This window comes from Juglans regia, chromosome 9 (genome assembly GCF_001411555.2).
Source record: "Juglans regia cultivar Chandler chromosome 9, Walnut 2.0, whole genome shotgun sequence".
NCBI classification, from domain to species: Eukaryota; Viridiplantae; Streptophyta; class Magnoliopsida; order Fagales; family Juglandaceae; genus Juglans; species Juglans regia.
The window spans coordinates 19506083-19523442 of record NC_049909.1 but is presented as its reverse complement, the minus strand read 5'-3'; the positions used below and the strand labels follow the sequence as shown (position 1 = coordinate 19523442).

At 35.2% G+C, this 17360-nt stretch overlaps 1 protein-coding gene, 2 long non-coding RNA genes and 1 other non-coding gene across 4 annotated transcripts; 2 read left to right on the top strand and 2 right to left on the bottom strand.

Annotated features, from left to right (window-relative positions):
- The first annotated feature begins 1294 nt into the window (after positions 1–1294).
- LOC118349452 lies at positions 1295–1760 on the top strand. The gene is made up of 2 exons (XR_004802393.1): positions 1295–1386; positions 1579–1760. It is a non-coding gene; the product is annotated as an uncharacterized LOC118349452 (long non-coding RNA).
- On the bottom strand, positions 1362–4326 carry LOC108997302. The gene is made up of 3 exons (XR_004802392.1): positions 4045–4326; positions 2680–2853; positions 1362–1442 (listed from the first exon to the last, which is right to left on the bottom strand). It is a non-coding gene; the product is annotated as an uncharacterized LOC108997302 (long non-coding RNA).
- A 9263-nt stretch (positions 4327–13589) lies between these two features.
- Positions 13590–13673, top strand: TRNAL-CAA. Its single transcript has one exon. It is a non-coding gene; the product is annotated as a tRNA-Leu (tRNA).
- A 469-nt stretch (positions 13674–14142) lies between these two features.
- Positions 14143–16979, bottom strand: LOC108997455. Its single transcript, XM_018973760.2, has 3 exons — positions 16555–16979; positions 15987–16139; positions 14143–15313 (listed from the first exon to the last, which is right to left on the bottom strand). The coding sequence occupies exons 1-3, from the start codon at positions 16705–16707 to the stop codon at positions 14573–14575; spliced, it is 1047 nt and encodes a 348-aa protein (XP_018829305.1). The 5' UTR covers positions 16708–16979; the 3' UTR covers positions 14143–14572.
- Positions 16980–17360: the final 381 nt, after the last annotated feature.

Sequence of the window (17360 nt, the reverse complement as noted above, 5' to 3'; positions counted from 1 at the left end):
TGGTTGACATAATTAATTAGATAAAAATAATAAAATATATTAATTAAGTGAAAGTGTATAATATAACATTTTTTTATAAGATTTCTCCATTAATAAAATATGAATTAATAAAAAATTTGTAAAATATTAAAATATCTGATCCTTTGCCTGCAGAGTGTCGTAAATTGTAATAACATAGAACAGTTTCCAGAAGCTCCGAAATGCGAATCGGATAAGCTCCCAAAGGCGAAGGAAGAGTGAGTTGCACGTACGTGTTGAGAAATATCTGCACCATTGATGGCTGGGACCCACACCCTTATTCTTTAGATGCTGACGTTGGACGGCACAGATGCAACTTGAATGGGCAGTGGAATCTCTTCTTACTCGACAGCCGCCCCACACTGTCCCAGACTTCCAGGTTCTTTTTTCTTCTATTTTGTTTTTTTTTTGTTTTTGTTTTTGTCTTTTTCTCCAAGATATTATGGATGGTTCAATGCATCCTTGTTCAATTTTTTTATTATTTTTAATTAGGAAAATGCATGCAAGAACTTCAAGATTTTCCCCCGGACCTTGGAAGATACGGATGGCCCAATTCATCCTTATTTACTTCTCGTTTTGTTGGGAAAATGAAAGAACTTCAAACCCAAGAAAACCCTACTTATATGTAATTTATACTTGTGGTTCGTGAAATAATGTAGCTTATAAATTATTTGGATCATCCTATTTCGATAGATTTTTTTTTATTTTTTTAAATAATATTGAATACAAGTTTAGAACAAATATTTCGGATGAATCTGACTTTTTTTTTTTCCATAATATGTCTCGGTTTTTTTTTAGAGTAATTTTTTACATAGATCAATTTTTTATTTTAAAAAAATAATGTTATATGTAGTCGTAGAATGCACAAACATCATATAATTATTTTTAAAAAATAATAAATTTACTATTAAAAAATTAATTTTTTTTTAAACGGACTTCAAATATTGTTTCTCATTTTAAAATTAGCAGAAAGATAACACTTAAAAGTTGGTCTTAGAGTATTGACATTAGATTCATCAAAAGCATTGGCATTGGATTAATAAAAAACCTAGAAAAATATAAAATATAATGAATTTCATCAAAATCCAACTGCATTGGATTAGCCAAAGAAATGGATGAGAAGTTTTAAGCTACAATAAATATATGGATCCTTCAAATTTGAAGGGTTATTGGTCACCAAGCAAATATGTTTTTTATTCGATTTTAATCCCGAAACGGCCTTTTTTTTTTTTTCCTTTCCCTCTCTCATTTTCCTCGTGTCTTTTCTCTCCCTCTTTCTCTCTTTCTCTCATTTTTTCAGTGCACTGATTCTTCATCTCTTCGATTCTTCACGCAAAAACAAAGCCACACTGGTTTCTCTCCTTTCAGGTTCGCGCGAGTTTCTTTTCCTTTCATGTTCGTCTCCTTTCTTTTCTCCTGAAACCCTAATTTCAAGAAGAAATGGAACTGGTCAGCCCTGATGGGGGCTTTTGCTCTCGACGACGGCTGGGAAAAATCTCTTCGACCCAGCATACATAGAACTGACTTTTGTTTAATTTTTTTTTTGGCTAATTTTCTCAGGCACACTCAGTGTTGCGGATTGTCAAGCAACCACTAGGAAAATGGTATTGTGTTCTTTATTTCTCTAATGTACTGTTAGTATATTTCTAGATTTGCATCCCTAGTGTGTGATAATTTACATGCAAACTGTAATGTATTGTTGGTATATTTCATGATTTGTTGAATGTATGTGTGTTGTTATATTTTGTGTTTCATCAAATTAATTAAGAAACAATAATTTAAGTATCAAATTAAATTATTAATTAACATATGGTTAGTGTAATTATAAAATATGAAAGAAAAAATTAAAAATATTATTATTAAAAAATAATATTATATCATTATTTTGATGAATCTAATAACTAATCAAATGTGAGGTTATAAATAGAGTGATTTTAAATTTATGAAAAATATATATTTTTCAATAAGACAATGCTCTAAAAATTTTACAAATGTACACCCTAAGAGCACCAGCATTGGCCTCATCAAAAGGAGGTTTCATCAAAATTTAATGATTTTGGGGTTAAAACGCTGGCATTGGATTCGGTATACCATCAAAGCTTAAGTTTTGAGCTACAGTATCTTCACTTCTATCTCTATATTTAAAGATTCACTATTCATCCTCTATTCCTATTATTTTATTACAAAATGTATTTCTTACATTTCCTATAATTGGTGCAATGTAATTCTTTCATATTTTCTTTTGAGTGCATTTTTTACTAACACTACTGCATGGTGGGTGTTGATGCATTTTCTGGCCTTAACAATATAAATGACCCTTTGGTTAGTATCAATAATTTAAGTATCAAATTAAATTATTAATGTACATATGATTAATGTAATTGTAAAATATGAAAAAAAGTTAAAAATATTATTATTAAAAAAATATTATTATTTTGATGAATCTAATAACTAATTCAATGTGGGGTTATGGATAAGGAGGTTTTGAATTTATGGAAAACATGTATTTTTCATCCAATTTTGAAGATGAATTTGATGAAATCAATGTTAATGCTCTTAATGCATGGGCCAGGCGAGGTCTCCTAGCTAGCTAACATGTACAAAAATAAAAAATCATTAATTTGGAGAGTTAAGTGCAGAATAAGTACAAAAGCTTCTTACTCTGTACTCTCCAAAATTCTCTGAGCTCTAAGCATCTGAGCTCTCTGACTTGACCTTCGTCAAACTTCGCACTTCTTTCAAACTTTTCAGATAGTATCATAGACATGAATTCTCTTATATAACAAACAGAAGTATTATCTTAGGAAGACCTTAACATTAGCCTAGCAGAAGATTCTGCAGAAGAAACAATAGATTTGCTGTTAATAGGAAGAATAGTTGCAACAAGACCTCTCAACAAGATTTCATTGCATGCCACTTTCAAGGCAGCATGGAATTTTCTCAAAAAATTCCATATTGAAGATCTGGATGCAAACAAATTCATTTTCACTTTTCAGTCAACTAGGGACAAGCAAAGGATTCTAAGTCAAGCTCCTTGGAATTTCAAAGGTCATCTACTGATTCTCAAAGATTGGCTAGCTGGATTAACCTAGCAAGAGATAAGCCTAAACTCATCAGTCTTTCATATTCAAATCATGGTCTTACTCTTAACCATACTACTGTTGAAAATGCTATAAAGATTGGGAAAACAATAAGAACATTACTGGATATAGATATTGATCCAAACTCTGGTATCACTTGTAAAAAGTTTGTTAGGATCAAAGTAGAACTTGATATCAATTAACCTCTGAAACAAGGTTTCTGGCTTGCTAGAAACAATAATATCGATACATGGGTTTCCTTTAAATATGATAGGCTCTAGGATTTTTGCTATGCCTGTGGTAGATTGGGTCATTCTCAGAATTTCTGCAATTTTCTAAAAATTATCCCCGATCCATTACCCTATGGTTCGTGGTTGAGAGCTGAATATCATGCTTCGGGAATTTTCATCCCTCCTCAACAAGATCAATCATCACTTCCTAGACCTTCTCACTTAGGAAATCTTTATGAAGAAAGGAATCTCATCGAGAATCTGAGTTCTACTAATACTATGGAAAGACAGGGCATTAAGGTTTATCCATCTTCTATGGTTTTCCAAGGACCGACTTATGTCAATGTTAATAGCAGTTCGGTTGCTATGGTTTTAGATCAAGATGCAAAGAATATCAAGATGAATCATCTCTCAGATACTGAAAATACCGAAAAAGGGAAAGGGAAAGTGCTTTTAATCAATGATCAAGAAAGGCTTCCAAGAAAAATCTTTAATCTGCCCTCTATTGCTACGCCTACAAGTTTTTCTTCCCATGAAGCTCCTTTGATAGATAAAGTTTTAATTGATGAATCACATTTTCTAGGGAAAAATCCCAAACTCGGAGACCAGAAAATTGAAGAGTCCATGCCATATTTACAAGATATCATCTGGAAAGAAACAATCGGAAAGCAATTAACTCACGGTGGTGCAAAAAATCTAGAGAAATCGACACTTACAGATCACGGCGGTGCAAATTTTCTGAAGGAATCGACACTAGTTAGTGGCCACTCTCCCTCAAGCTCACTGTTCACAATTCCTGTAGATCATAAAGGAGACTCAACTGCCAACCAACTCTCATTTACTTCGGCAGTTAATTCCTTCTCACCAAACTTATTCTCGTCAGCCAATCCGCTGCACACCCATTCCCATCTGACAGAGCAGCAGTTACTCTACAGCAATTTGATTCAATCGGCGAGACAATGTAATCCTGAACCGTGCTACAGCCTCCGCTCCCTCTCCCGCTCTCAGTCCCGCTCAGTGTAAAATGTAATGTTTTTTTATTTTATTTTTTTATACATGTATTTTTTTAACACTATAAAATATTTTTTAAAAAACTAAAAAAATTATAATATCGTTAAAAAACACTTACTTAATCATTAAGTAAAAAAAATATATATTAAAAAAATAAAAAAAAATGTAGCGGGATCGGGAGCGGGACCGGGAGTGGTGAGAGTAGCATTATTCATGTAATCCTTATCCTTCTAAGAGCACTCTCATTGGAATGGCTAAATTAAAGTACATTTTTGATGAATGTAAGATGAATTTAACTTTTAGCTATTCCATTTTTATAAATCTCTACATTGGAATAGCCATTTTTTCATTATATGACAATAAAATAATATAAGATGAATTTAATTTTGACTATTCACATCAAATTTTCAAATTAAATTATCTATTTATTCATTATATAGTAATGAATAATTAATAATTTTGAAATTTTTTTAATTTTTTTAATTATAAATTTATTTTATTTTATCATATTTTACTATTTATAATATTATATATTAATTTGTAATTGTATTCTAATTATATTTTTTCAATTGTCATTTAAAATAGAGAGATAAATAATTAATATTAAAAGGAGAGAGAAATAAATAATATAAAAATGATTTGATGAATGAATAGTGTGTTCCAAATTTAGAAATTAGTTTAGATATTACTGTAGCTATATTCTAAATATTTGAAATATAGTTAATTTAATGTGAGTAATTTATTCACATAATATCTAAATTCTCATTAGATTTAACTTTTAGCTAATCCAATGAGAATGCTCTAAGTTGACTTCTGAGGCTTGGTCTGAATTGAGGAGTCGGTTCCACGCTTCTACTATGAGCTTTAAAGCTCATCAAGTAAAAGGGGTTGAGTCTATTATTTCGCCCCATTTAAATATCATTGCTAAGGACTTAAAGTTTGGTAAGCCCTTTATGGGTATCCATGACTCTCAAGATATACGTGAAAGCCCGATGCTTTCACCAATTTTCAGTTGCTCCATGCCCGATGAAACCCAGCTCTCTGATTCGACTAATACTATTTCTGCATCTCAGTCTTCACAAATTTGTGCATCAAGTTCTTTGAAAAGAATTTTGGTTACAACATCTGCTAAAGATCTGGATACTAAAAGTAAAATTCCAAAACTTATGAAAGATGCTATGGAGATCAATCTTAGCAAAGAGGAGAAAGATATGGCACACATGCTACTTTCAATGAAGTCAGAAGCCACTGGGAAAATACTAAAGAAAAAAAAATCTTATCAAGACAAAGCCGTATACTCAGGCTACATCAAAATTGGATTCATCAGAAAAGAAAAGAGAGGCAGGGGAATCAAAGCCCTCAATGAATCCATGAAGACACTTGTTTGGACTTGCAGAGGATTGGCTCGACCCAAAGCAATTAGAAGTCTTAGGGCTAATATAAGAAATTATAATCCGAATATTATTTTTTTGTCGGAAACCATGGTGCCTGATACACGCACCCATAATATAGTTAATATCTTAGGTTTTCAAAATTTTGTATACTTCCCAACCTCTGGGAATAAGGGAGGCCTTTTGCTGTTATGGAGACCAGGTATAGATATAGAACCGGTGCATGTAAATATTAATGCAATTTCTATTTTGATTTACTCTAAACCTTCTTTTCATCCATGGTTAGTTACTTATGTTTATGCGCCTGCTAGATGGCAACAAAAAACAACTTTTTAGGCTCATTTGGAAACCATTCACAACTCCTATCTGAGGCCATGGTTATGTATAGGGGATTTCAATGATCTCATGAATCAATCAGAAAAAATTGGAGGGCGGCCAATAATTTCTTCCTCTTCTATTAGTGGATTAAAGAATTTAATGACCAATCATGGACTAGTTGATATTGGCTTTTCAGGACATAATTTTAGTTGGACTAATAATTGTCATGGTAGAGCTCTTATTAGAGAACGACTTGATAAAGAAATTGCAAGTGCACAATGGAGGTTATTATTCCCTGATGCCACTATTCAACACTTAACATCAGGAGCATCGGATCATCACCCTCTATTGTTAAATACCACAAAAATACAAAAAGAGAGCAACCTCTTTTAAATTTGAAGAATTCTGGACAAAAGAGCCTTTTAGCAGTATAATCATTCAGGAAGCATGGTGCAAGCAAGCAAGTGGAAATCTCTCTTTCATTCTCTGCAGTAAAATTAAAGTTACAAAGGACGTGCTCAAATATTGGAACAAAGTGCAGTTTGCAAGAATACAAGTTAATATTCAGGTATTGGAATTAGAGATCAATCGTCTTCAATGTGCTCAAAGGAATACTAGCAATCTTCTTCAAGAACGCCAGTTGCAAATAAGGCTTCAAGACCAATTGAAATATGAAGAAACATTATGGCGTCAAAAATCAAGATTCAATTGGCTCACCACCTCGAATCTAAACACAAAATTTCAGCATATATCGACGACAATCCGAAGGAGGACTAATGGTATTGACTCTATAAAGCTTGGTCCAGGAAATTGGACAATGGATCAAAATACTATCGAATCAACCTTTATAGATCATTTCAGGACTGTTTATACCTCCACAAATCCTATCATTCCAACATAGCTCGATGATTTATTCCAAAGGTAAGTCTCAGATCAAGATAATACTTTCTTAACGGCAGTTCCAACTGAAGAAGAAATCTATGGTGCGTTCAAACAAATCCCAAATCATAAAGCTCCAGGTCCAGATGGTATGACAACTCTCTTCTATAAGCATTACTGGAATATTATCAAAAAAGAAGTCATCGCAGTAGTTCAAAATTTTTTCCGAAGTGGGAGGATACTGAAACAAATGAATCGTACAAATATTTCTCTAATCCCAAAAGTGCCAAATTCGAGTTCACCACAACATTATCGGCCAATCAGCTTGACCAATGTTATCTATAAAACAATCACAGAGATCCTGGCAAATCGGCTGAAGACAACACTTCCAAATATAAACTCTCCCTTTCAAACAGCTTTTGTTCCGAGTCGCAATATCAAAGAGAATTCCATTATTGCGCATGAGCTATTCCATCATCTCAAGAAATTGAAAGGAAAGAAAGGTCAAATGGCGATTAAGCTAGATATGGAGAAAGCTTTTGATTTTATAGAATGGAATTTCCTATTTACAGTGATAAAGGCTTTAGGTTATAATAGTCAGTGGATTAATCTTATCAGAGAATGCATTATGACGACATCATTCTCAGTTCTTATAAATGGTTCTCTGAGAGGTTTTTTCAAAGCAGAAAGAGGACTTCGACAAGTTGATCATATCTCACCCTTTCTATTTATATTATGTACAGAAGTTCTATCAAGATTAATTGCCAAATCAGAGGCCAATGGCAACATTGAAGGAATTAAAATTTGCAGAACTTGTCCGTCAATTTCCCAATATTTTTTGCAGATGATCTTATAATATTTGGGAAGGCAAAAGAAAGTGCAGCAATGTCCATATATGTGAATCTGGAAAAATATCAGGCTTGGTCAGGCCAACGAATCAATAATGGAAAATCATCAATTTTCATCACAGGAAATACAAATCAAGCAACAAAGAGAGTCATTCTTGGGAAGTTGGAGTATAAAGAAACTGCATCCAGTATGAAATATTTGGGAATTCAAACCTCTTTTGGTAGATTCAAGAAAGAAAGCTATAGAGAATTGCTAGAGAAGATCAATCATAAGCTAGAAGGCTGGAAGTCAAAACTCTTATCAGAGGCAGGCAGAACGATGCTAACTCGCACAATGGCAAGCACAATTCCCACATATCAAAAGTCTACACATCTTCTACCAAAATCTATGTATAGATTGTTGAATACGAGCTTTAAGAATTTTGGGTGGGGAACGAAGAATGATCAAAAGCACAAGTTCTATCTAAAATCATGGAAGTCAATTTGTCAATCAAAAAAAGATGGAGGTTTGGGATTAAGGCTAATGGAAAATATGAATGTTGCATTGTTAGCCAAGACGGGATGGGAAATGAGTCAACCAAGTACAAACATATAACACAAGCTTCTTTCAAAAAACTATCTGCTAACAAACTCTTTTTGGCAGGTGACATCAAAAGCTTCAAATTCCTATTTTTGGAGAAATTAATTGCAAACACGAAGAGTATTAGAAAAATGTATGTGCAATCAAATTTTTAATGGCAATTCTGTGAAAGTCTGGTTTGATCCATGGATTCCTTCATTGGAAAGTTTTAAGCCACAACCGCTTAATTATCTCATGGAATTATCGCTTTCTCTTAAAGTTTCTGACTTCATCAACAATACAACCCACTCTTGGAATTTACAGAAATTGACTAACTTCTTCCAATGTGATAGTATTAGAGAGATACTTAAAATATCATTGCCTCATTCAAATTTCAAAGAAGATTGCAGTATATGGATTAAAACTCAATGTGAGAAATTCATTGTCAAAACAGCTTATCACTTGGCAGCAAGTATTGATTGTGCTCCTCAAGTAAGTTTCCCTAATTTTGCAATAGAAAAGATTTGGAAACTAAAAATCCATGATCGACATAAACTTCTTCTGTGGAAAATTCTCTGGGATTTACTTCCAACTAGAGGAAGGTTAAAGAACTTCATACCATCTATGTCTTCCTTAAGTTGCCCTTTGTGTAATGATAAAGAAGAAACGCTACTACATCTTTTTCTGGAATGTCCTGTATCAAGAATCCTATGGAGCCAAAGCAAGTGGCCACTAAATTTGTCTTCCTTGGAAATTATTACAAAACAAGATTAGATATCATTTATTCTTAATCCAGAGCTAAAGTTAGGATTAAGCTCACAGGAAGTGCACCATTTTTAGCTGTTTGCAGTTATGATATTGGATTTCACTTAGAGATTGAGAAATGATATAGTCCATAATCAAACAGGTTTATCTATTAGAAAAGCTATAGATCAATTGAGTTTCCTTTATCAAGAATATATATTTGTTTGGCAAATGAAATTGAAAGAAAAGAAACCACAACTATGGCATTACCCTCTTCTCAACACTGCAAGCATTTCTTTTGATGCGGCAGTCAGGACTACTTCCTCTTTACAATAAGTCATGATTCTAGAGGAAGTGCAATTGAAATATGGACAGAAGAAATTGGAACAACAAATCAAGTAGTAGCAGAAGCAATTGTGGCAAGACTTGCAGTAAATATGGCTAAACATTTAAATTTCCCGGATGTCACAATTGAAGGTGATTCTCTTCTTGTAGCCTCAGCAATTCAAGGGTCATCATCAGTCTTGCAAATTTTAGCCATCTCTGAAGATATTGCTCTTATCATGTCCTCTCATAAAGGATGGTGTTTTAAAAAAATAGATCGATATCAAAATCGATTTGCACATTCTGTAGCGCAATGGGCTGTAACCAACAGTGTGATTGGTCGCATACCAATAACTATTTTACCTTATATATAGTATTATACTTATTGATAGTGGCAAATATCCTCGTTCTGTAACTTAAACTTCTTATTTATTAATATGCAAGCTTGATTAGAAAAAAATAATAATAATGCATGGGCCATGCATTCATGTTGAATGGGATATCATAATATAATAGAAATGGTGATCCGCCACACAACGTGTATTGCCCCAATGCAAATCTTGTAGATGATCCGCTCATGTATTGTGGGGACATTGGAGACTGCGGAAGTGGGAATCCATCGACCTAGCTAATTAACACACTCATATCCTTATTAATTTGCAGTGGAGAATTGAGATCCATTCAGCATCCTTTTTTTCCAAATTGTAATTGTTTTCTCTTTATCTTTTTTTCCCAATAACTGTACAAATATGTCACTCATCAATATTTATTTTATGGGATACACGCAGGGCCACGTACGTACGATATGGTAGTACTGCATAAAGGGCCGGCATGCATATATCTTTTAATTTCGAAAAAAATCCTTCGGCATGACCATTAATAAAACTGAATTACTAAGGGAGCTGCATATATACGAGTGAAAAGTTATGGGTATTTCATGTGTGGCCACCTTTGTATAATTAGGAATGGAAGTGAACATATACTATATATATATATATATGACTTCTATAAAAGATTATTATAATTTGAAGCGTACGTATAACTTTCAGCTTTTGTAAATCACATGAGTTGGGGGCCGGAGATCAGGAAGTGGCCGGCCACATATAAGAAGATGTGGCCAGCAATTACCGAATGATCTCGACAAATAAATCATGCCAACACTTTGTATCACCTTGAGGGTACGTACGGTCTACTAGTCCTTATGTCTGCATTATTGAATATTGTCCCCATGACATGATAAGAGCTGCTATCTAGTTGGCTTAGCATCAGCAGCTAGGAAAATGATCTTTGGGTAGAGAAGGAAAATTAAGGTTGACATCATGAGATCATCGATGTTTAAAACTTCCGATGACAAAAGAAGCAAAGCAACGAGCTGAAAGTGGAAACAAAGTAGGTGGAAGGAATAACATATATCCGGTCCAAAGTGGTTTTTTAAGTCCGTCTAAGGTGGGAGGTTTCATCCGAATGGAAGAAAGAGAGAAGGAAGAGAAATGAGGAGACAGAGAGTTGAGAAACGAAAATGGAATCAAGAGAAAAAGTGAAGATGTGATGTAAAGAAGAGAAGATGAGACATAAAGCAAGGGAGGAGTAGGCCAAGGATAAAGGAGGCAGCCATATGACTTTCAAGGGGGCTTCTTATTCTTCTTCTTCAGTTTCTTCAACCTCACGACAGGGATTCCAACGAAGAGAGCTCCCCAAAAGATAGAGTTTCAATCTCCATTGTACAGCAATGATGAAAGATCATGAGAGACTGTAAAGCATTAATATTATAGTAGATTCTCCCCTACCCTGCCAAAACCCCCATGGACGTAGGCTTTACGCCTAGCCACGTAAATCCGTGTGTCTCTTACACGTCGGACCACTATCAGGGGATCCATATAGCACCGATCAAGGCCCAAATAGTCTTAGTGGGTCGGGAATGACTTTTTCTCCCAGCCTTCCTACCTGTTGCACTATTTTTAGGCCTTAACAAGCTTCGTATCTGATAGATAAATATAGAACATTTTCATCCAGAACTTGTTATAGGTGACAGTAACAATATTGCTCTAGCTAGCCTTCAAAATTTTTGCGAGAGCTTGAAATATATGAAAAATTTTATACACCATATTACCATCTTATTTTAATCATACTATGTAATATGTGGTACGTTTATACTATTGGATGATCTTTTATTAAATAATTATTTATCATCAAATGACGATAAATATGTCACTTCTTATATAATAAGATAAAAATAGAATAAAAATATTAAATATAACATTATTCAATAAATACTATACATTAGAAATGACCCTTTTTTATAAACAGCAAGGCATTGATTTCTTTGAGAACTGCAAGTATTTACGTTCCAAACAGGCCCTTATTTACGTCCCCTCTAGATCGAGTGAGCTGCAGAAGCCGACATATCTTTTCTGTTCTGTGATGTATAAAAAACAGCAGCATCACATGCACCGCTCCGGTGACCATGTCCTTATATGGGCTTAGGTGCGCCCACATGAATGCGCGTGATGGTTAGTTAAAACCAACAACAACGTGACCACATTGGTCTGTGACAAAGTTTGAATTAGGCCTGTGCATAAAACTATGCTATCCGATCCGTCCGTGAAATCCGACCCGACCCGAACCGTAAAAGCGGTTTGAATTAACTTGCAGGTCGAACCCGTTGAAACCGACTACTCTCAAACCCTAGCTGCCATCCTTTCGCATTTCTCTTTGTCGTCAAAACCACTTGCAGTAGATTGAAGAAGAAAAACAGAGCATGCTTGCATCGACCGTGAGGAGCTCTGAATGAGTAATCAATCGATGACAACAAAAGCCCCATTGCCTTGGCCATCTAGTACTATTTCCACCATCATAAGATCCCATCCATCCAGAACTCTCCATTTGAACTGAACCAGAGAGTGCAGTAGCTAAACTGGCTATGAAGGCTGTTGTGGGAGAGATAGTACTAGACTAGCTATGAATTTTATGAAATCGTGAATCGTGACTAAACCCAACTAGCCCACGAGGGAAACCCTCAGTACCAATGGCCTCCTCGTACAGGAGTTGTGTCGGTGCCACAATCTTCTGGAGAAAGAATGGCTCGCCGGTTGGTTGTGTAACGGCGAGAAAACGAGTTCTTCCAGCCATGAAATGCCGGAAATCAAGCAGGCCACGATACTCGGCATCCATTTCTAATATTCTCTGGGTTTGAGAGAGAGAGAGAGAGTTCTTGGCATCCACGATACACTGCACAAAGGCTAGCTTCTCTGAATGGGTAATCAACGACGAAAGCCCCATTGCTCGTGCCAAAATGATCCGACGTCAAGTGCTGCACTTTAGCATTCTCTTTCTCCACGGTGAAATCGACGCCATCTCAATCTCGCTTTCTTGAGAATAAATTTCTTTCACTCAGCAAACTCGGGTCGGGTCGGGTCGGGTCGGGTCGGGTCGGGTCGGGTCGGTCCAAAACACAAGCCGGTTTTGTCGGGTTGCAGCCCTAGTTTGAATTAGATTAAATAATAATAATAATAATTAAAAAAAAAATGACATGGGCCGAGTAGGCCAAGTTGTCCATTGCTAAATCAAGGAGTAGCAGTGTCTAAAACTTGTCCTCGGAACTGAAACCCTATTCGTCCTTCTCCCCCACAATGGACTGATGTTTGGCCCAACAGTCACGGGGATATGTGAACTACAAATTTTTTGCTATTTTGTTTTTAAGAAAATTTTGGTGGTACCGATACTAATTTTATTTTATCTTCATTTATTTATCATGTCACTACCAATTTCCTGTTTGTAATTACTTTTTATTTTTATTTTTAAACAATAAAAAATAAAATAGTGAAAGTCATGCACTTAGATTGTGTTTGAGTAGTGAGGTATTCTTAAGTATTTTATGAATAATAATAAAAAAGTAATGATATAATATTGAATAGTAGTGAAAAATAATAATAAAATAATAAATAGTAGTGAGATATTATGAGAATACTATTTTCAGTATCCAAACTAGTCCTTATTCTTCTTGTTATTTCTTTTCTTCTTCTTCTTCTTCTTCTTCTTTTTTTTTGTGAAAGATTTGTGATAATTCAGACTCTTTTAAGATAATGAAATACATGTTTCTCAACTATTGTTCCGAATAAGTTACACAAATAATCTAAACAAGCTTGAGTCTTGAGTTTAATAATAAAAACTAAGCAAGCTAAGTGTAAGTCAGGATGGCCGAGTGGTCTAAGGCGCCAGACTCAAGTTCTGGTCTTCGAGAGAGGGCGTGGGTTCAAATCCCACTTCTGACATTTATATTTTTGGAAGTTTGCAATGATTTTAGTTAGAATTGCATGCAATTTTAGTTTTCTGGGCCACTAGGACTAGGAGGGTAGTCCAAATGCACATGCGGAGATTAGAGTTTAGAGTCAGGCCAACCAAAGTTCCACACAGAATAATGTGTTCAATAAAATGATTGCATGCATGCCGAGAAAGGTATACTCGATGGGCATTGGTTTTAATAATAATATCTTCCGTCGCACCATGAATTCTAGCTAAACTAGCCCAATTTGTAGACATTATAAGTTCCTGTCTGTGTAAATCATTCCAGGACCAAGAGAGCTTGCTGTCTGAGCTCACTGTTATCTTGGGGAAGGGAATACATGGGATTGTTCGAATTAAAGGGCATATCTTCAAGTTCCTTTAATTTGGTCCGCAGGGCAAATGAGGCGACATAATTGTATGCCACCAAAGACGAACAGAACAGAACAGATCAGAACACAGGTAGAATGAGAAAATGCCCATTAAAAAATTTACACGGGAATTTCACATAAGATGGAATACACGATCCATTTTGGAATATTATTGTTCACATTCTCTCTTTTATACCTTATACCCTTTATGTCATCAAATACATGAACAAAGTGGTGGAATGATGCTCTCAACAAACAAGATTTGATTGAATGAATAGCACCTCGGCCCAGTACTTGGTACTTCTTGCATTCAGTAGGTGGACTCGCGGTACTGCTTTCTGTCAGCATTTTGGGATCGACTTTGCTGTTACAGAACAGGCATCCATCCGTGTTAAGGGGAATAGACTCGGTACTTGGAAGAATTGCAGCCCCACGAAATGAGCCTGGAGTTGTGCTTCATTGATGTTGGATGGGCCAATCACTGTTACTATATATTAAGCAAGCACAACGTAAAGAAGTTACTTCATCAAATCCAAGAACACAAATCCGTTCCAGAGGCTATGCAAGAGCATTGATGGTAAGAGATTCCTCGACCGTGTAAAAATAACACCCATTACCACTCCAAGAAAAATAAGCGGTAGCATCCTCTGTACATTAAAATGTGCTAGAGCAAAGACGACCGAGCTCACCAGTACTGCACACCATACAGGCATGTACTTTGTCAAGGAAGGAAGAAGAAAACCACGAAAGACTATTTCCTCCCAGACAGGAGCACAAATTGACACTACTACAGCATACAATCCCATCGCCACAGGATCTCGAGCCAAAATTGACTGCTCAACGCTTGAGAGAGTGGCAGGTGTAGAAGGCAAAAGAGGCAATAGGTTAAGGTTTAACTGTGAAAGCCGATTAACCAGTGGAAACATGAAGCACCCCAGAATCACATCAATATGCCAGTTCCCTCTAAGGTTAAACCTAAACCAATCGGGTGGAAGAGGACGAAACCTAGAAAGGCAGCGATGAAGGATTGCAATTCCAGCAATGCCTTCAGTTACATCAGTTATGAGGCTCAATAAGGCTTGACCTCTAAATGTCAGAGAGTCCTTATTGAAACCCGCAATGTGGGCTGCAAATGGAATCATCCATGAGCCTATAAACCAAAATGCAGCAATCCAAAGAAGCATAACCTTCAATATGGTCTCTGCTGTCCAGGGTACAGTCCATCTGCTCCCAATCACCCCGAACATTGCATTTGCAGCCTGCAAAGTCAATCGAGCCAATTAGTGAACAGCTTGGTGCATGCTAACAAATATGTCATATATCTAAAACTTACTTCATGATTGGTAATAACTTCTAATTGAAGTACAATAAAAACTGTATCCTAGTCGAAAGTAAAATTTTGTTCCTAGTTTTCTATACGTATACGGATAATCATAGATCTATTGAAGTGCTTGGAAAGTTGCAGCACAAAAAAAGAGGGGTGGTTTAAGCAGCATCTTGGGCTTACAGTGGAAATCATGATAAAATGGAAAGGAAAACCTTTTCCATCACTCTCTAGGCAACAATACAGAGCCTCTGTCAAACAAACCAGTAAATAACAGATAGCGGGGACCTATAAAAAACTTACAGACTGCAGGGACAATGCCACAACTTAAGAGTTGAGCTAACTGCCTCACTGCTAAATCATAACTTCAATTGTTAGATCTCTTGAATACTAAGTAACAGCTTCACAAATATATACCACACAATGCTTAGATTTCTTTTATACTAAAAGCCTCTTAATCCAATTAGCCATTCCATATTCTTTGCACATCTACCAAATGGTAACAATCCAAAGCACATTTATAGGCTAAAAAACAAAGAATGGCATGTATAGCACCTGAAATATAATTAGCATCAAATACCCATAGGAATCATGATGAGAAGTGTTACCTCTCGAAGGTTCGATGCCCAATCTCTTTTACAGGCATATGACTTGTCATTTTCAGTCTTCACCGTTTCCTCAGGCAGATAATGTTCAAGAAATTCGGTCTTTGGGGTTTCTGAGGCAAAATCCTCGTGCCTAAAGCATGATATTTTCAATTTCTGCACAATAATATGTAAAAAGAAAATCCTTAGCAACCCACAACTCTCACCACTAAAAATACCAAAAAAACTAAAAAAAATTAAAATAAGCCCTGAACTATTCAATTGATTTATTTTGATAAGTAGTATTCAATATATATTATCATATATATTATCTCCAAAGGAATTTAATTCCAATTATATGCAGTCAGTAAGTAAAACAAAACTCAACTAAGCCTCCCAACTCGGGTTCCCGATAGTCGATAAAAAACCCTGAAATATTTAATTTTTTTTCTTTGCTAATATTTCCAGCAACCCAACAAAGAGTTAAACCCTAATCACACGTTCAGTTCACTAAATTAAACAGATTACACACACACACACACATATGAATAGAAGTTGAAAACGAGAAAATATAAATTTGATAATTGCTTACGGTCTTTAAGAGGTCCGAATGAGATCGAAAGCTCCGGAAATTCGGGGTACTTTGAGAAAAAGTGCCTGGTCGGTTCGAAACCCAAATCCGAGTGATAGAGGGAAGAAGGAAGGGGCGGTGACTCAGACAGTTAGAGCAAGCGGAGCTCAACATGAGTGCCAATCCCGGTCGGTCACAAGCTGATTCCCAGAAGTTCCGAACACTCGCATCAAAGAGAGAACTAGAGAGAGAGAGAGAGAGATGGAAATTATGTATCAAGGAGAATGGGAATTCGACCTCGAGAGGCCAGGGATATAAAAATGGCGTCTGGAGAGGGAAATAGTTAAAATTTCTGGTGGAGAAAATCTGGGGGAGTGGGGTTAGGGTTTGCTTGGGAATTGGGAATTGTCTACTAATTTTCCATCGTCTAAATTCGTGGCTCAACATTTTTACTTATTTTTGTGTAATTACCGGGCCCTGAGATTTTATTTTACCATCTTATCATTGTTAAAATTTTATATAAAATATAATAAATAATTTAATTTTTTTTAATTTTAAAATAATAATAATAATAATATATATTTTAATAATATATATTTTTTAATTTTCATTTAAAATTATCTCATCTCATCTCATTCAAACCGTACCTAATTTTTAACTTAACCATCCACAACAATAGCCCTTGAGTTTTTACTTTGGATGGTGCTTGGGAGCTGTAGCATGTATTTGTATGTGTTTTTTTAAAGTTATTTCTTATATAAATTTTTTTAATATTTTTTAATATTTTTAAAAAATAAAATAAATTTAGAATATCATTAAAAATACTT

Coding starts and splice junctions, on each gene's coding strand:
- LOC108997455 (XM_018973760.2), bottom strand. CDS start 16,707: ATGTTGAGCTCCGCTTGCTCTAACTGTCTGAGTCACCGCCCCTTCCTT. Junction 16,140..16,554: donor ATTCGGACCTCTTAAAGACC/GTAAGCAATTAT, acceptor ATTATTGTGCAG/AAATTGAAAATATCATGCTT. Junction 15,314..15,986: donor GGGCATCGAACCTTCGAGAG/GTAACACTTCTC, acceptor TTGACTTTGCAG/GCTGCAAATGCAATGTTCGG.